Below are 19,462 nucleotides of genomic sequence, written 5' to 3' on the forward strand. Positions count from 1 at the left end.
ATTTAAGAGTGGTAATAGAGTGATGAAGTAGACAATGTGTTACATTGGAACAGTAATAAAATCAGTGGATAAATGTTTTTATTTAATAACATTTTTAAATTACATATTTAACAGAAAAGTTGTTAAAGCTAGAAGGACATATTGAAGGAGGATCCTTTTTAAATCCAATTTTAAGGGAATTCACTTTACATGTAAATAAAGCTGAAAATTCAGGAAAATTATTTTGAAGTTTTTCATCACTAACAATTTCTGGGAAACAAAGTTGATCCTATTTTCCCATAGAGGACCCATATTAAAATGTGAGATTATATTCCTACACTGGGATTCAGCATTCAAATAACTAGTCCAACTTCAATGTCGCAGAACCCCCCCCAAATATATAACTATCCTAAAAATATATAATTTAAAATATATAGTTCTATTAAATGGGAATAAACATGGCACGCGTTAATTACAAAAGCTACTTCATGTATTAGAAAGTACCTGTAAGAAATTAATAAATTACCAAAACTAAAGCACTTAGGATAATAAACATCATGTTACTTCTATCTTTTAGAATGCTGCTAGGGAAATGGATGACACTTTTTAAAAAGTCCAAATATTTCAACTTTTTTTGGATACATTTTCCTGAAATAAGCGGAGGCATTCAATCACCTCCATGCTACATGTGTTTCTTCAAAGAAAACATTTTCAAATGTAAGAGCTGACCTAATATATGTCTCCATCTTCTCTTCTCAATTTACTTGAAGCTAAACTTGTAGGGGCTTCACATCAGATGAAAGGTCACTCTGCCTAGCACTTACTGGACTTGCTGTTATTAGAATGCTTTTTCGCTCATGAGAAAACTAGAAGGAGCTACCTGGTCACTGGCACAAACTTACAAAAAGCTTATAAAAACTGCTTTTGTCTGCTAAGTCGGTCAAAAGGAATGAGGATAAACTGATACTGGTTATTTACTGAGCAGAATGCTATTCAGTCTATTTGGAATGCTATCCTTAAAGGTACTTTTTCTCTATAAAGAAATCTAATTTAGATGAAATAAATCACAACTGTTTTCACTCCCTTGGGTTGGTTTCCTTTAGTTAGTTTGATGTATGGTAAATGGCTAGGTTAGGGTCATGTGTTAGGTTAACTAGAGGTTTGTGAAATCTCTTATTAATGAGAGTATTTAAAGAAAAAACTAGTTAAGGGAAGCTGGTTACCAAATATCTAATAGGACTGTTGGATAAAACCATCTAATCCTTCACTCCAACACATCATGATGGAGATGTTACAATAACAATCTGGAATCCAAAAGCCTTCCTAACCAGGTTAATGTAGCACTTAAGAGTACTTGCTCCAGTTCTCTAATCAGTGTTATTTTAGGAGGAGTTACTTTGGATTAATCCTTGATTTGGTGCCTTGGGGAAGACTGGGTGTGGTCTTTGGAACATCCTGTCTATTTAGGCACTGATTATGACTTCCTTGCAGTCTCTGCCTCCCCCGGATTAAGGACTCCAGATACCACTGTTCCTGCTGCAGCTGCTGCTTCCTATTTTCTAAGTAGCTTTGAGTAGCCGTTAGTTTCTGGGCTTGCTCAATTAGCTGCAGTAATTCCTTCTTGAACTGCTGGTTCTCTCTCTTGAGGCCACAGGAGTATTCAAAAATAGACCGCTTTGCTGCCAACTTCAAGGCCTGGGCTTTCTTATTAAGCTCTCTTCTTTTTCTCTTTCCCAGTAGCTTCCTGTCTGGCTCGCTCAGTTGTTTCTCCAGTAATCTTTTCTCCTGGAGGAGCTGGGCCTGTACTTCACGTGTCTTTGCAGCTGTCTCAGCTTGGACTTTCTTTTTCTCCTCCTGTAATGTCTGTATTTGTTTCTCCTGCTTTTCCTTTAATATAGCAATGTCCCTCATTGCCTGCAACTTCCGCTTCAAACTGGATTGGATATTTTCCTTTTGCAAGAGCGCTGTTTTAAGCACTGAAATTTGTTCTGCATATCTGGAGGCTGATTCTTGTCTTCTTCGTTCAATCTCTCCACTTTTTTGTAAATAGCTGTTCCATACCTTCTCAGGTTGCTTTGTGTACTCTTCAGTTTTGTTAGTCAGGTATTCCAGAAAGAACCTGTTTTCAGCCTGGACAAGTAACTTTTCTTGGTATAGCTCCCTGTATTCCTCCAGTAGCTGTTCCCGCTGGATTTGAGCTTGTTTTATATGCTTGTTCAGATCCGTCATTTCCGCCACTATCTTTTCTTTAAGGATTGTCTCCACCTTTGTTAGCTTCTCTGGCTTGACAAAATTATTTATTAGACTATGATACGGTGGAAGGAGCCTTCTGGGGCCCTCAGCAAACCTGAAAGAACAAATGAGACATTCCTCTCTCAGTTAATGAAACTTTAGGAAGTGCACAACTGTCCTTTATTCATACAAGATAATATTTCTGAGCACCCAGAATGTTCCAGACATTATGCAAGGTGTGGGAAATCCAACTAATGGTAAAGGATGACGGATTTTGCTCATCATTTACAACGTGCGTTCACTACAACCCTGGGAGGTATTATCTCAGTTTTAAAAAGAGAAAACAGGTTCAGAGAGTTTAAGTGAATTGCCCATGACTCATACCACTAGCAAGTGGCAGAGCCTGGGTATGAAAGCCAGATCTTAATGACTTACTGAACACTGTTAGCAGCCACAAAGGGCCACAGAAACAGACTGGGTGGTTGCGAGTAGAAATACTTTTCTAAGCTCTTTCATCATCTTTCCTGAGTTTCTGAGAGCCCTTCAGTGAGAAGGAAGCTCCCCTCTAGTACCTATTCGCACCTGGAATCCAAGCATTCATCCTGAAGGTCACGGCAACTGCGCAGTTCACTGCGGGTGATTGCCAAGGAATGAACGCTAGCATCAGGAACCTGCGCCTGCAACTCGCGGGAACAATATGCAAGTGCGGAAAGCTCCCGTAGTTTATCCGTTCGGTGCTCAAAGGGTCTCGGTGCTGCCCAGCAACCCTGGAGGCTGCACCCTGCTCCAGTCCCGGCTGGTCCAGCCCTGAACTGTTTAACCGCCTCGGCTACCGAATAAACCCGAGCAGCCGGTCCTCCAGTGGCTCTGCTCCCCGCTCTCTGCGGGCTCGAAATGAGAGGCATGCGCCTCGTTTTCTTGCTGTGTGAGTCCTGCCCTCGGGACCCCATCTTTTCTCGCCTTCCCCCTGGGGACAAAAGCCCTCCCAGGCTGCGGAGATCAGCGCCCTTTTCCTAGCTCCCTTCAGCCTTCCTCTCGCTCAGCGCCCCCACTTCCTCGCCACTGTCACTAATTGGCTCACCAGCCCTGCCCGACACTAAAAAGATGCCCTGGCAACTACCGCGCCACTTCACCCGCTCCTTTCTGACGCTTCCGTTCTGTTTTCGTTCGCTGCCCAGAACATCGCGGAAGTTTCATCTAGCTATGCGGTGTCTCTATGGTCAGGTGGGCGGGGTCAGGAGGAAGATGGCGGCGCCCGCAGCGGTAGCTGAGCCCCAGGCTTCTGGGGGTCCGCGGCACCCAGTGTGTCTGTTGGTGTTGGGAATGGCAGGATCCGGGAAAACCACCTTTGTACAGGTGACGTACACAGCGTGGGTGTAGTAGGGGAGCGCAAAAGGTTGCCTCCGGTAGGCGGAAGGCCAGGGAGAAAGGGAGGGAGGTCTTCGAGGATTTGGAGGGTATCGGCGCACGGGTTTCGGTGGTTTCCCATCAACTTTAGTCCCTTCCCCGGCAAAGCGTCCTCGGGCCCTAGCCAGGTTAATTAAGGCTCTCTTCTGCGCACCTTCAGTGCATACTCGGTCCAGCTTACCACGTTGTACAGGAATTGTCTTGCTGATAAAATTGCCAGTTTCTCGAAGGCAGGGGCTTACAAGTAACTTTAAAGATTAATACAGTGCTAGCACACAGGTTTTGGTGAAGATTTGCCAAAGAATTATTTCTTGCACGCCTGTCATGTACCATTCACTGGGGATATAGCGAAAATTAGGTTGACAAGATTCATTCATGGGGCTAAATATTTAATGGAGGAGATAGAGAAAACCCACATACGAAGAATCAAAACAAGTAAACAAGTGACTATGAGTAGGGGAAGTTTTGTTAGATGGGTGATGAAGAAAGGTAGCATTTGAACTGAGAGTTGTATCTTGGAGGTGGATATAGTGGGTGGATATTTCAGGTAGAAGAAAATCTAAGTGCAAAATTCTTAAGGCATGGGTAGTAAAGGAAGTTCTCTCTTGTCCCCTCTTTGTCTCCTTCCAACCCTCTCCCCATATCTCTGCAGAGGCTCACAGGACACCTGCATGCCCAAGGCACTCCACCTTATGTGATCAACCTGGATCCAGCAGTACATGAAGTTCCCTTTCCTGCCAATATTGGTGAGTAAACTGGTAACATAACTTGTGTGAAGTGCTTTAAAGAAAATGGAAAACGCCGGGCGCAGTGGTTCACCCCTGTAATCCCAGCACTTTGGGAGGTCGAGGCAGGTAGATGAAGAGGTCAGGAGTTCAAGACCAGCCTGGCCAAGATGGTGAAACCCCATCTCTACTAAAAATACAAAAAATTAGCCAGGCGCGGTGGCAGATGCCTGTAATTCCCGCTATTCGGGAGGCTGAGGCAGGAGAATTGCTTGAACCCGGGTGGCAGAGGTTGTAGTGAGCTAAGATAGCGCCACTGCACTCCAGCCTGGGCAATAGAGTGGAGACTCTGTAAAGCCTCCAGCCTGCCAGTCTTCAGTGCCTTCTTTTTCCATGTTTTCTAAACTATCTACTTTCATTTCCTTTGGATTTGCTTGAGTTCCTAAACAGCTTAGGCTTTTTTTTTTTTTTTTTTTTTGATACAGTCTGTCACCCAGGCCAGAGTGCAGTGGCGTGATTCACAGCTCACTGCAGCCTCAACATCCCAGGCTCAAGTGATCCTCCCACCTCAGCCTCCTACCACCATGCTGGGCTAGTTTTGTTTTGTTTGAAGAGACAAGACCTCTCCATGTTGCCCAGGCTGATCTTGAACTCCTGGGCTCAAGGGATCCTCCTGCCTTGGCCTCCCAAAATTCTGGGATTACGGGTGTGAGCCACTGTGCCCAGCCTAATTCCTTTTTAAAAATCATGTCTGCATTGCCTTTGCATTGCATCTGTCAGTAATAGGCAATTACTAAGAAGTTTTTTTTCCCCCTTGATTTTTGCCTCCGTTTTTCTAGGCGTGTTTAACTTCTGTGAAACTTTTCACTTTGTGGAAACAAAACTCTCTACCATAACTTTAGAGCTCCTAGCCCTAACATTCTTCATGAATTACTTGACATTTATTCTTTGTAAGGAAGGAAACCAGTGTGAAAGTGGAGGTGGTAGAAGAGAATGCTGACAAGAGAAGGCTAGAAGGCCAGTTTCACTTTCCTGCTGGTAGGGAATGTGCATGTATAACATTCCAGTTAATTCTTTTCTTTCTCCTCAGATATTCGTGACACTGTAAAGTATAAAGAAGTCATGAAACAGTATCCTTTTCCATCTACTTTGGTCTTGACTCATTCCTGGCTTCGTTTCTGTGTATTTTGTGGCTCGAAAGAGTGTTTTTGCCTTTTCCTTGTGAAATATACAAGCAAAAGGATGGAAGCTGATTGTGGGAGAGGTAGGTGATCAGAAATACTATTTCAGCTTGAGATTTTAGTTTTTTTACTGTCTCCCCAGACGGCAAGCTGTTGTTATTAAAGAGCAGAGAGTTTGATAGGATAACTGACAGCTACCTGGGTCCCACAAGGTAGTATTTGGCCTTGGAGGATCATCTGTTGGTTACCACCTCTTTAGACTGGAAACTCAGAAATGAGTGGGTTTAGTTGGATTAACTCTTAGTAAATTGCTGTGTGAAATGTGTACTCTGCTTAATTTGTTTATGAGGATCAGAGCCGGAGGTGTTATACAGGTGGCCTTAATGGCCAATGCTAGTGAGCTGTCACTGCCTGATGCACCTGTATTATATTTTGGTCACTTTGCTTTCTTCATTTTGCCTGGCCATTCCTAAAGTCATAAATGAGTGAGCCAGACCTTGATACTGAATGTTTCCCTGTGTGGTTAAGGTTGTGTGGTAGTCACGGATTAGGTTGCCAGTATTCATTAATGGAACACTAATTTCATAATGCTGTTTGTGTGAATGATAGCCTAGGTGTGAACTTTATAATCTAATCTGTAAGCGATTTCAGTCCTCAACTTGGTGTCTAGATATGGACTTGGACCCAATGGTGGCATAGTGACCTCACTCAATCTCTTTGCTACCAGATTTGATCAGGTATGTCTGTCTTTAATATATTAATATGGCTGTGTAAAAATCTGTGACTCTTAAATTCCTTAGCTTGATCACATTGATAAAGAAAAGCAGGGCCGGACGCGGTGGCTTATGCCTGTAATCCCAGCACTTTGGGAGGCCGAGGCGGGTGGATCACAAGGTCAGGAGATCGAGACCATCCTGGCTAACACGGTGAAACCCCGTCTCTACTAAAAATACAAAAAATTAGCCGGGCATGGTGGTGCGTGCCTGTAGTCCCAGCTACCCGGGAGGCTGAGGCAGGAGAATGGCGTGAACCCGGGAGGCGGAGCTTGCAGTGAGCCGAGATCGCGCCACTGCACTCCAACCTGGGCGACAAAGCAAGACTCCGTCTCAAAAAAAAAAAAAAAAAGAAAAGCAGGAAACCTGAACATAAATATAGAAAATAAGTAGACATTTTGTCAGAGAAGTAGACTATGAGAAGGTGATCAGTATTGTCAGACACTTCACATTTAATATTTGTGACAGCTAATACAAATCTAAAAGACCTGGGTTATTTTCTTGACCTGTTCTTTGCTTGTGGTATTATCCTGAGGCTGGGATGGGGGTATTTGGGAATGGGATGGACTAGCAGTCATGGAATGGAAAGATGATGGGGCATTTTACTTGTGATAAATGTTTGTCATTCTTTAGGTTTTCTTTGTCACCTGTTTCTATAAGAGTGTTTTATAATCATTGGTTTTTTTACTCTGATGTTAAGCCATGAGACAGGCTGTTAACATTTTGACAAGAGATACTACTTGACATTGACAGATCAATGTCTTCCACTTCTCAGGTCCTTGGATTGTGCCCCAAGGTGGTATTGGAGTGCTGCTGATGTGGCTGTGTTGCTTTAGCTCAGTCTGTTTATTCCTTGTTGTCCTAAGATTGCCAACGTTCAGTAGGTGATTGAGAGATTCAGTAGGTGATAGTGCCTGTGAGGTATGCCACCCTGGAGAGGGCTCTGTGATTTTGTGTTGAAATCAGAATTTGTTGTCATTGACATCTTTTTCTTTTAGGTGATGAAATTTATTGAGAAGGCCCAGAACATGTCTAAGTAAGTGATTTCAGTAACACCCATTTATTTCTCTGTAGTTGACGTATTTCTAGGCTTCATGGAGGATCTGGGATACCATCAGCCTCTGAAAGGGTATAGATTGAGATGAAACCATTCCTCCCATTCTTCTTCCTCTGTTCCACACTCACCCCAGCCCTAAGCAACCAGATATTTCCCAAGAGATTTACATTCTGGTTTTGTGTCTTTCATTTTAAATGCATTGTGTTTCTATAAGTTTCCCCTGTTGTCATTTGCAGCAACTCATGGTCTGCTGTTCCTGCCCATTAGTGTGAATACTGGTCACTGAACAAAGTCTAGGGGATCATCATGTGCAGTTTAAGGGCAATATGAGGAAGTTAGGTTTGGCAGTGTGCAGAGGTTATTCAAGTCTTGGATAACCAGATGTTTATTGTCTTATATGATGGAATATCCTTCAGCATAACACAAACATAACACTTCTTTAATGATCTTTCTTGATATAGATATGTGTTGATTGACACACCTGGACAGATTGAGGTATTCACTTGGTCAGCTTCTGGGACAATTATCACTGAGGCCCTTGTGAGTATTCTAGGACTTGCTACTGAGAATAGCTAGAGGGGCTAGACTGGATGAGCATTTATTTTTAATTGCCTTGGACTTTATATGGGAGGGAGTTGTAGAAGCTCTGCACACCCTGCCTAAAGTGGTTTCCCCTTGTTAAGGATGGTGGAAAAAGTTTGAGGACAGGTCATAAGCCCTCTGACCAAGGCTTTGATTATTTTGTGGCTTTAGGCATCCTCATTTCCAACAGTTGTCATCTATGTAATGGACACATCGAGAAGTACCAACCCAGTGACCTTCATGTCCAACATGCTCTATGCCTGCAGGTAATTGATTATTGGTGGGGACAGTGTTCCATCAAGGTATAAGGCCTTTTTCTCTTCTTCTTTCTCTTTTTTTAATTTTTTTTAAATCTGGTTGCTTACCCCTGGATTTGTGCTCATTCAGATTTGCTCTTCAGTTGAGTGGCCATGAGTTGGGGAAGGCCATGAGGAGAAAAGAGGCACATGTGCTATTGGCATTCTCTCTCAGTACCCTCTGATCTTCCTCCCTTGTTGTTACAAAAAGGTGATGTATGAATATGAGCTGTCTGATAGTTGTTCCCAGTTGAATAAAATCCAAGTCTAAAGATAATAAAGTCCTCTGGGCCGAGTCTGTCATCCCAACACTTGGGAGGCCAAGGTGGGAGGATCGTTTGAGCTTGGGAATTTGAGACCAGGCTGGGCAACATAGCAAGACTCTGTCTCTATAAAAAAATTTAGAAAAATTAGCCAGCATGGTGGCATGCCCCTGTAGTCCCAGCTACTTGGGAGGCTGATGCAGGAGGATTGCTTGAGCTCAGGTGGTTGAGGCTGTATTGAGCCAGATTAGGCCACTCCACTCCAGCCTGGGGCAACAAGAACCTGTCTCAAAAAAAAGAAAGAAAGAAGAAGAATAGAGTCCTCTGGCCTAAATGATGATGCTGGTAGAGTGAAATTGTAACATGAGGAGATACCACGAATAAGAAGATTTATCCATAATTGTAAAATGCACAGGTGGCCAGGCATGGTAGTTTATGCCTATAATCCCAGCACTTGGGGAGGCTGTGGTGGAAGGATCGCCTAAGCCCGGGAGTTTGAGACTAGCCTGGGCACCATGGTGAAACCTCATCTCTACAAATTATACAAAACATTAGCCAGGCATAGTGGTGTGTGCCTGTAATCCCAGCTACTTGGGAGGCAGAGGTGGGAGGATTGCTTGAGCCTGGGAGGCCAAGGCTGCAGAGCTGTGATGATGTCACTGCACTCCAGCCTGGGCAACAGAGTGAGACCTAGTCTCAAAAAAATAAAAGGCACAGGTTTGCCCCAAATGTGGCACCATCAGCAGAGGAAGGGCATGCCTCATTAGATTATATTAGTGCATTAAGACTGAGGAGTGGCCAGGCGTGGTGGCTCATGCCTGTAATCCCAGCACTTTGGGAGGCCGAGGTGGGGGGATCATGAGGTCAGGAGATCAAGACCACGGTGAAACCCCGTCTCTACTAAAAATACAAAAAATTAGCCGGGCGCGGGGTGGTGGGCGCCTGTAGTCTCAGCTGCTGGGGAGGCTGAGGCAGGAGAATGGCATGAACCCAGGAGGTGGAGCTTGCAGTGAGCCAAGATCACACCACTGCACTCCAGCCTGGGCGACAGAGCAAGACTCTGTCTCAAAAAAAAAAAAAAAAGACTGAGGAGCAAGGCAAGGCAGACAGTTATTAAAACTGAGAGAATTTAATTTTGAGGGTGCACAAATGCCATCACCAACATTTGTCTCTTCTGATATGACAAGGGATGTCCCTTTTTGTTGGATGCAAGAAATCTTGATCCAAATAGAAATCTGAAGATTGACAGCATTATTTCATTTTCATATTAATTGTTTATTTATTTATATTTTTTTGAGACAGAGTCTTGCTCTGTCACCCAGGCTTGAGTACAATGGCACGATCTCACCTTACTGCCATTTCCACCTTCTGGGCTCAGGTGATTCTCCTGCCTCAGCCTCCCGAGTAGTCACTATGCTTAGCTAATTTTGTATTTTTAGTAGAGTCAGGGTTTCACTGTGTTGGCCAGGCTGGTCTCAAACTCCTGACCTCAAGTGATCTGCCCGCCTTGGCCTCCCAAAGAGCTGGGAATACAGGCATGAGCCACTGTGCCTGGCCCATTTTCATATTAATTGTTTAAAAGAAAATTATTTGATTTGCCTGATGGTGGTAATCATTTCTTTACAAAAAAAATATATATTATTTATTTATTTTTAGAGGTGGGGTCTCACCACGTTGCCTAGGCTGGTTTTGAATTCGTGGGCTCAGGCAGTCCTCCCAGCTTGGCCTCCCAAAGTGCTGGGATTACAGGCATGAGCCAACACCCCCAGCTGGTAATCATTTCATGATGTAAACATACAGTTGACCCTTGAACAATTTGGGGGTTAGAGGAGCCAACCCCTGTGGAGTGGAAGACCTGACTATAACTTTGACTCCCCCCAAACTTCATTACTAAAGGACTGCTGTTGTTTGGAAACCTTGCTGGTAACGTAAGCAGTAGATTAACACACATTATATATATTATATGTATTATATGCTGTATTCATATAATAAGCTAGAGAAAATAAGGGGAAGATATATTAACTATTCATTAAGTGAAGTGGATCATCATAAAACTGTTCATCCTAATCGTCTTCACTTGGAGTAGTCTAAGAGTACGAGTTGGTTTTGCTGTCTTGGGGTGGCAGAGGTGGAAGAAAAGTAAACCTCACAGTTCAAACCTATGTTGTTTAAGGGTCAACTGTGTATCAAAATATCCCTTTGTACACCTTAAATATACATATAATTTTTATTTGTCAACCATACCTTAATAAAGGTGGGGGTAGAAACATTTTTAAATGTTACTTTACGGATTGAAAAAAGTTTTAATGTTCTTTTCCCACCTCATTGAGGTACAATTGACAAATAAAAATTGTATATATTTATATGTTATTTGTAAAGAATAAAGGAGATAATACATATAAAGGTGCTTATTATTAGCACAGTGCCTAGACTATACAGATTGAGCATCCCATATTCAAAAATTTGAAATCTGAAATGCTCCAAAATCTGAGACTTTTTGAACACTGACATGACACTCAGAGGAAATGGTTATTGGAGGATTTTGGATTTTCAGATTTGGGATGTTCAACCAATAAGAATTTACAAATATTCCAAAATCTGAAATCGAAAACACTTCTAGTCCCAAGTATTTCAGATAAGAAATTCTCAACCTGTAATACGTATTCAATAAATGTTCATTTCCTTCTCTGAAAAATGCCAATTTGGTAAAAAGCAAAACAAAAACAAGTTCAATGTTAAGGCATTATGACTTCAAACGAGAGTGAGAGTGTGTGTGTTGTTTCTGGGTGGTGGTTGTTTTCCTGTTGGGAGAGACTATATGAGTGTTATGTAAAAATGGATGACTACTTTTTAGATTCTGAATTCATTCCCCTTCTCTTACTTAGTCCCGACATACTGACACTGGACAAGCAAGAGCTTATGTGCTTTTACTAATAACTTCTCAATGTTTGGTTTTTCAGCATCTTGTACAAAACCAAGCTGCCTTTCATCGTGGTCATGAATAAAGTAAGTGTATTCTTCCTGTTGTGATTCACCATTTTTCATCAGAACCTTGTGGTTGGAAGGTTTGGGTGGGTGAGAAAGATTTTTTCAGATGCTGGAGACCAGATTCAGGCTTTACTGAAACAAATTCATAGGCGCTTCGAGAAAATGAATCAACCAAATTGAATGAGCAGTTATTACCAACTCTTGTCTAAAATTATTTTAGGCTAGGTAGAGTAGCGCTTCAACCATAGTGTGTAGATTATCCCTCAGAGTCAAGACTGTGTAATTACGAGAGGGACAGCTAGTCTACTGGAAGTGGCAAATTAAAAAACACTAAACTTCTCTGTTGGTTGATGGCTAGGATGCAAGAGACATTTGACTTCAGAGCCTAGAATGTGCTGGTGTCCATTCTGGCCCTGGTTACTTGGCAGTGGATGGTAGAGGGTGAACCAAGAGAATACATATCTTCATTTAATTACACTGACTACACAATGATCGTGGTTCTTTGTGGCTTGTTGCAGTGGAGGGGGAAATAGAAGCAGAGAAAGAAAATATATGGATGATACACTCTTTGCTGTCACCACTTAATTAAAAGAATAAATTTTGTGTTTGTTGTCTCTGGTTGCTCATAATTGACTTCTCTCTGGTACAGACTGACATCATTGACCACAGCTTTGCAGTGGAATGGATGCAGGATTTTGAGGCTTTCCAAGATGCCTTAAATCAAGAGACTACATATGTCAGTAACCTGACTCGTTCAATGAGCCTGGTGTTAGATGAGTTTTACAGCTCACTCAGGGTAAATTTTCTCTCCTGCTCACACTGACAGCCTCTCCAGATAACCTGTTAACCCATAGGACTGGCTTTGAACCTGGCTGAGAAAGGAAGCTTATTACTTACTGAAAAGTAACTTTTAAAGCATTGCTTATTAAAAATTGTGGAGTGTACAAGAAGAATAAGATAGGGACCCCAACTTCAGAGGTTATAGTCTATTTGGGAGAGAAGGCTACACACAGAATTAAAACATATGATATATTATAGTAAGTACCTTAAGAAAGATTGGAAGTTGGGCCTGATGATGGTGAGGTGGCAGATCGAAATGACAGATTTTGGAGGATATAGCATTAGAGGTATGCTTTGAAGAAGGGTAAGATTTATGTAGGCAAAGGCAGAGTGGGTTAATTGCCCAAGCAAAGGCATAGACAAAGCAGAAAGTGATTTGGCTTGGTTTGTTAGGGAATAGATAATAAGTCCTGTTAATTGTTCAGTCCTAATTATATCTTTTTTTTTTTTTTTTCTTTTTTCCTTTTGGAGAGAGTATCTTGCTTTGTTTTACCCAGGCCAGAGTGTAGTGACAGGATCACAGCTCACTGCAGCCTTGACCTCCTGGTCTCAAGGGATCCTCCTGCCTCAGCTACCAAGCAGCTAAGACTATAGGCATGTGCGGTATACCATACCCAGCTAATTTTTTACATTTTGTAGAGACTGGGATCTCGCTGTGTTCCCCAGGCTAGTCTTGAATGCTTAGCCTCAAGTGTATCTCCTGCCTCAGTCTCCCAAAGTACTGGGAGTATAGGCATGGGCCACTGCACTCAGGCCATATCTTTCTTTTTCAATTTTTTTATTTTCCATGGACTTATTTCTGTGACTTTTGACTAGGTGTGCTGTTCTTTTTTAGCCTGGCTTTTTGCCAAAGACTTCTCAAAGTATAAACCTCTCTTACTAAGATTTTATGACATTTGAACAAGTTAATATACTTCATTAAAAAATATGTCGCATTTATGATGCTTTTTGGCAGGTGGTGGGTGTCTCTGCTGTTCTGGGTACTGGATTAGATGAACTCTTTGTGCAAGTTACCAGTGCTGCCGAAGAATATGAAAGGTGAGGATAGAGGAAAATTCTATTGATGACATTCTTAATAACCTACAATTCTGATATGAAAGCAGTTTTTCCAGGAGAAGCGTTAAGTTTTCATAATGGATGTATTATATTTGCCTTGCATATCTGTATTGAATCAGATCACACGTAGGGGTAACAAGTTCCCTTTAACTTTTTTTTTTTAATGGAAGTATAAATCTTCATTGTATTGAGTGATTAAAAGCAGGGATCATCACACTTTTCTGTAAACAGCTAAATAGTAGATATCTCAGGCTTTGTGGACCATACAGTCTCTGTTGCAACTGCTCAAGTCTGCCATTGTAGGACAAAAGCGTCCTTAGACAATTCATAAATGAATGGGCGTGGGTTACAGTAAAACATTATTTATGAAAACAGGCAGTAGGCTGGATTTGGCACTAAGGTTGTTGTGAAGACTGAGAAAACATGTATACAGCACTTTTCACAATTGCTGACATATGTATATGTAAGCATATTTTATAATAAATGTTATAACTATTGTCATTGTTAATACTGGAATTCCATTTAACTAAAGGAAAGTGGAGTCAGAGTCCTGTGCACTTTCCTTAGGCCTGTGGCACGATAGCCGGCTTATTAGCGTGTGTCTTTGGCTTCATATTTTGCAAGATCCTAACAACCATATTTTGGTTTTCGGACACGTTATTTTGATTTTGATTCATTAGACACAGGGTTGTTATCAGAACCTTAGGATAGACTCTTCTCTGTATCCTTTCACTGTTGGTGTTCAAGTAAAGCACATAATTGTATGTTGCATATCCTGAGCTCAACAGGCTTATCTTTTACTTATCTCAGCCTTTTATCTCAAATGAATGATGAGTTCATCAGTCATGTTCTCACCAGTATTAATCTTTCTAGCCCAGCAGTCAGGATTGTGTCTCCTGGTTCCAAGGTGGGAGTGGGCACCTTGGCTTTTAATTCCATTGGGTAGACTCTGTCAGTGACTAAGATTTGTTACATCTGATATTGAATGAAGTCAGATATTTTATTATTGTCAGAGTCTTAGGAAAACAGAGGACATAAGGGATGTGGGGAGTGAGTGGGATAGATGATTAAGCAAAGAAATTTAGAAAGTGTTTCTCTTTACAGGGAATATCGTCCTGAATATGAACGTCTGAAAAAATCACTGGTAAGAAGGGAGGCTGTTTGTATATTTTAAAAGAGCCATTAAAAAAAACCCAGCTCGATCCTGATGACATAAGTGCTTTTGTTTTGGTTAGTAATGTATCTTTTATTTAATTAAAAAAGTTTTTTGTAGCTTTATTGAGGTACAATTGACTAATGAAATTTCAGTGTATCTTCTAAATACTTGTTCATTTAAATTTGTACATTTGTATGTATGTTGTCTGGGTGCAGAAAGGCTCCTTAATGTTTCTTCCCTTTCAGAGGTCAATTTAAAACTAGTTCTAGAATTTTGTATAGAGTATGGTGGTGATTCACAACTCCTTTTTTCGTTGTTGAGAAAGGGTCTCACTCTGTCACCCAGGCCAGAGTGCAGTGGCATGATCACGGCTCACTGCAGCCTCAACCTTTTGAAAAAGGCTTAAGCGATCCTCCCATCTCAGCCACCCGAGTAGCTAGGACAACATGTATGTACCACATGCCTGGCTAATTTTATTTTGTAAATTTTTGTACAGACAGGGTCTCACTATGTTTTCCAGGCTTGTCTCAAATTCCTGAGCTCCTGCGATCCTCCCTGCTGGGCCTCCTGTAGTACTAGGATTACAGGCGTGAGCCACCATGCCCAGCCTTCTCTTATCCCAAATGATCGAGTGTCCTGCTTCCATAGGCTCAGTGGATCCTTTGTCTTTGAGCCTTCCTGCTATGTGTACTTCAGGTTTTTGTGTTTTTTTCCCGTATAATAAATTTTATTATATCTTTTGTTTTTTCATTTTGTAGGCTGGGGATGAATAAAAAGAGTAATGCTTTCTATCTAGGCATTTTGCCTAACCAGTTGAAATGTTCCAGTTTAATTAACAGAGCAGGAGATCCACCCTGGACTGAACTCAACACTTTGGAATTGAGGGTTCTTTTGAAATCTTTTTGTGTTCAGTTTCTGAATCCTTTAAATCAGTCTGCAGAGCTCTCTAGTCTGAACTTCTGCTGTAACCCAGACCCACACTACTTAGTGTTTCTGTCCCTATACCGGACGTCCCTTATCTGCATCAGTTTTTATGTAGCCTCTAGTATTTGTATAATTCTTCATCTCCACTGAGAAGTCTCGCATCTAATTTGGGACTCCTTTTTGAATATGATGACATTTTTCTCTATATATACAGGCCAGTGCAGAGAGCCAACGACAGAGAGAACAACTGGAACGCCTTCAAAAAGATATGGGTTCTGTAGCCTTGGATGCAGGGACTGCCAAAGGTATTGGAGGGTTTCTTGGTGTTAGGAACTAAAAAAAGGTTACACTTACTTATTTCCTTTTTTTTTTTTTTTTTTTGAGACCGAGTTTTGCCCTTGTTGCCTAGGCTGGAGTCTCAGCTCACCGCAACCTCTGCTTCCCAGGTTTGAGTGATTTGCCTGCCTCAGCCTTCCTGAGTAGCTGGGATTACAGGCATGTGCCACCACCCCTGGCTAATTTTGTATTTTTAGTAGAGACGGAGTTTTTCCATGTTGATCAGGCTGGTCGCGAACTCTCGACCTCAGATGATCTGCCCACCTGGGCCTCCCAAAGTGCTGGGATTACAGGCATGAGCCACCGTGCCTGGCCGGTTACACTTATTTCTACTCAGCAGAATTCTATTTATATATGAGAGAGATAAAGAGAAAAAGGTAAAGGAAATGTGGTTTTATATATATACACACACATACACACACATATATACACACACACATCACACATATGCTTACATATATATTAAAAAATAAAGGATTTGGAAAGGCAAACAACTGGAAATTATATATAGCTATACCACTTTGGATTCCTCTTTCAGGAAGTTTTTGCTTTACTTTGGCAATATACTTGATGTCTGCTGCGGTTTTTTTTGTTTGTTTGTTTCTAACACTTTTAACCCGCCTCGATTTTTTTTTATAATTTTTTTTTTTTACGGTTTGACCTTAATTTCAGATTTACAGAAAAGTTACATGAATAATACAAATAATTGCCATAAGTCTTCAGATTCCCAAAATGTTAACATTCTACCATGTTTACTTTATTCTTTTCTCTATCTGTATATGACTGTATATGTTATATAAATATATATTTTTCCTGAATCATTTGAGTAAGTTACAGATATAATACTCTTTTATCTTGAATAATTCAGTATTTTTTTTTGTAAAAACAAGGACATAATTTTATATAACCTCAGTGCGGTTATCAGAAATCAGGAAATTAGCATTGACATAATACTATAATATTAGCTAACATATAGATCTTATTCAGATGTAGCCATTTCCCCATGATAGCAGGAGAAAATTCTGGATGTGTGTTGTATTCAATTCTCACATGCCTTATACTCCTTTAGAATCTGGAACAGTTCCTTAGTCTGTTTTTGTATTTCATGACTGACATTTTTTAAGCATGTTGGACAGTTATTTTATAGAGCATCCTTCAATTTAGGTTTGTCTCATGTTTCCTTGTGATTTGATTTGGGTGACTAATTTTTGGCAGAACTTTACAGAAGTTGTGTTTTTCAGGGAGTCACATCGGGAGGCACATGATGTTGATTTGTCCCATTACTGGTGATGTTAACTTTGTATATTTTTATGAAGTAGTGTATGCTACATTTTTCATAAAGAATTACTATTTTTAGGCCGGGCGCAGTGGCTCATGCCTGTAATCCCAGCAATTTGGGAAGCCGAGGTGGGTGGATCACTTGAGGTCAGGAATTCGAGACCAGCCTGGCCAACATGGTGAAACCCCATCTCTACTAAAAATACAAAAAATTAGCCGGGCATGGTGGCACATGCCTATATTCCCAGCTACTCACTAAGGCTGGAGAATCTCTTGAACCTGGGAGGTGGAAGTTGCAGTGAGCAAAGATCGCACCACTGCCCTCCAGCCTGGGTGACAGAGTGAGACTCCCTCCATCTTAAAAACAACAAAAAAAATTACTATTTTAAAATATGGCTGTTTTTCTCTTTGTAATAAGAATTTTGTGAGGTGATGCTTTGAGACTATAAGTACCCTTTTAATTTTCTAAGGTTCATCCATTAGTTTTAATATCCATTGCTATAATAGGAATATCAATTTTTCTGTGATTATATGTTGCAAATATTTAATATTTTCTCCCTATCAGTTATCCTTTGACTTTGTTCGTGATGTTATTTTGCCATGCAAAAGTTCTTAATTTGTTTTGATGTAGTCAAATTGATCTATCTTTTATTGCATCTGGGATTTTAAGTCACAGTTAGGAAGCCTCTATATACATCTGTGTTAAAGAGGAGTTCACCTATGTTTTTTTTGTAGATTTGTCTGGTTTTATTTTCTAAATTTAGATCCCCGATTCGAGTTTATTCCTGGGTATAGTATGAGGTATATAGGTTGGTGTTATTTTTTTCATAAATAGTTGTATCTGTACGATTTATTTAAAAGTCTGCCTTTGCCTCAGTGAGTTTTTTGTTTGTTTGTTTTTGGGGGTTAGTGTTCTTTTTTTTTTTTTTTTTTTAAGAGATGAGGTCTGAGGCTGGTCTGGAACTCCTGGGCTCAAGCGATTTTTCCATGTCAGCCTGCCAACTAGCTCGGATAGGTGTATGCCACTACACCTGGCTTGTAACAGCGTTTTGAGATTCTGTGTGTATAATATACTAAAGTTCCATGCGCACTTGAATATATTTCTATATTATTTCACTGGACTGTTTACTTTTTATTTATTTATTTATTTTTGAGGTAGTTTCTCACTCTGTCACCCAGGCTGGAATGCAGTGGTGCAATCGTAGCTCCCTGCAGCCTTGAACTCCTGGGCTCAAGCATTCCTCCTGCCTCAACCTTCAGAGTAGCTAGATGTACAGGTGTGTGCCACCACATCTGGCTAGTTTTAAGGAAATTTTTAATAAAGACAAGGTCTCACGATGTTGCCCAGGCTGGTCTTGAACTCTTGGCCTCAAGCAGTCCTCCTGCCTTGGCCTCCCAAAGTGTTGGGATCATAGGCGTGAGCCACCATCCCCAGCCAACTTTTTTTTCTTTTAACTTGCTTTGATGAGCAAGGATTATTTACTTTTATGCCTGTACCGTGTTCTTTTAATTATGTAATTATGTTTCAATATCTATTAGATCAGATTCTCCTCCTAATTTTTATTTGGCTGTCCTTACATGTTCTTCCATATGAACTGAGTATCAACTTTATCTAGTTCCCTAAAAAAGCTTTTTGCTATTTTTGTTGGGATTACATTATATTCATAATTAATTTAGGGAGAAGTGACATCTCTATGATGTTCAGTCGTGCTACCCAAGACCACAGAGTGTCTTTGTATTTGTCAGGTCTACTTGTGTCTTTCAGGACTGTTTACAGTTTCCCACATGTAGGTTTTTCTTATTTCTTTTAAAAATATTTCTGTTATTTTAGCCAACCTTTTTGAACAAGAGTTTTTGCCTGTTTCTTTTTAATTTTTTTTAAAAACAAATCATGTTTATGTATTTATTTTGAGACAGGGTCTTGCTCTGTCACCCCAACTGGAGTGCAGTGGTGTGATCTTGACTCTCTGCAGCCTCTGCCTCCTGGATTCAAGCTATTCTCCTGCCTCAGCCTCCCAAGTAGCTGGAACTAGAGGCGCCTGCCACCATGCCCGGCTAAATTTTGTATTTTTAGTGGAGATGAGGTTTTGCCATGTTGCCCAGGCTGGTCTCGAACTCCTGGGCTCAAGAGATCTGCCCGCCTCAGCCACCCAGAGTGCTGGGATTACAGGTGTGAACCACTGCACCCAGCTTGAAATGTATGTATGTATGTATGTATGTATGTATTTTTGAGGCGGAGTCTTGCTCTGTCACCCAGGCTGGAGTGCAATGGCGCAATCTTGGCTCACTGCAACCTCTGCCTCCTGGGTTCAAGCAATTGTTGTGCCTCAGCCTCCTGTGTAGCTGGGACTATAGGCACGTGCCACCACGCCCAGCTAATTTTGCATTT

The 19,462-nt window shown here is 41.2% G+C and overlaps 2 protein-coding genes and 1 non-coding gene across 6 annotated transcripts in view; 1 reads left to right on the forward strand and 2 right to left on the reverse strand.

Moving 5' to 3' along the window:
* CCDC121 (coiled-coil domain containing 121) lies at window positions 1-3,465 on the reverse strand. 3 transcript variants are annotated; one of them, XM_023217247.2, is made up of 2 exons: window positions 3,332-3,400; window positions 1-2,326 (listed from the first exon to the last, which is right to left on the reverse strand). In XM_023217247.2, exon 2 carries the CDS (start codon window positions 2,206-2,208, stop codon window positions 1,372-1,374), a length of 837 nt encoding a protein of 278 aa, XP_023073015.1. In that variant the 5' UTR covers window positions 2,209-2,326; window positions 3,332-3,400; the 3' UTR covers window positions 1-1,371. The 3 variants fall into 3 exon arrangements, with proteins under 3 accessions (XP_023073015.1, XP_023073014.1, XP_023073013.1); XM_023217246.2 differs by having other exon boundaries at window positions 3,293-3,400; XM_023217245.1 differs by having other exon boundaries at window positions 1,338-2,326; window positions 2,794-3,465.
* The window catches only part of GPN1 (GPN-loop GTPase 1), a 21,002-nt gene continuing 4,938 nt past the window's right edge, over window positions 3,399-19,462 (forward strand). Inside the window, exons 1-12 of one of the 2 annotated variants that reach the window (XM_023217254.3) lie at window positions 3,399-3,567; window positions 4,271-4,364; window positions 5,434-5,473; window positions 6,195-6,261; window positions 7,296-7,333; window positions 7,816-7,894; window positions 8,108-8,202; window positions 11,456-11,501; window positions 12,133-12,279; window positions 13,279-13,361; window positions 14,484-14,523; window positions 15,674-15,764. In XM_023217254.3, the coding sequence (XP_023073022.1) occupies window positions 3,415-3,567; window positions 4,271-4,364; window positions 5,434-5,473; window positions 6,195-6,261; window positions 7,296-7,333; window positions 7,816-7,894; window positions 8,108-8,202; window positions 11,456-11,501; window positions 12,133-12,279; window positions 13,279-13,361; window positions 14,484-14,523; window positions 15,674-15,764 (973 nt within the window). In that variant the 5' untranslated portion in view covers window positions 3,399-3,414. Of the gene's footprint in view, window positions 3,568-4,270; window positions 4,365-5,433; window positions 5,474-5,570; window positions 5,608-6,175; window positions 6,262-7,295; window positions 7,334-7,815; window positions 7,895-8,107; window positions 8,203-11,455; window positions 11,502-12,132; window positions 12,280-13,278; window positions 13,362-14,483; window positions 14,524-15,673; window positions 15,765-19,462 lie in introns of those variants that run through there. The other variant, XM_023217255.1, reaches the window with a different exon arrangement.
* On the reverse strand, window positions 15,286-15,414 carry LOC111546054. The gene has a single exon (XR_002732631.1). It is a non-coding gene; the product is annotated as a small nucleolar RNA SNORA36 family (small nucleolar RNA).

This window comes from Piliocolobus tephrosceles, chromosome 15 (genome assembly GCF_002776525.5).
Source record: "Piliocolobus tephrosceles isolate RC106 chromosome 15, ASM277652v3, whole genome shotgun sequence".
Taxonomy (NCBI): domain Eukaryota; kingdom Metazoa; phylum Chordata; class Mammalia; order Primates; family Cercopithecidae; genus Piliocolobus; species Piliocolobus tephrosceles.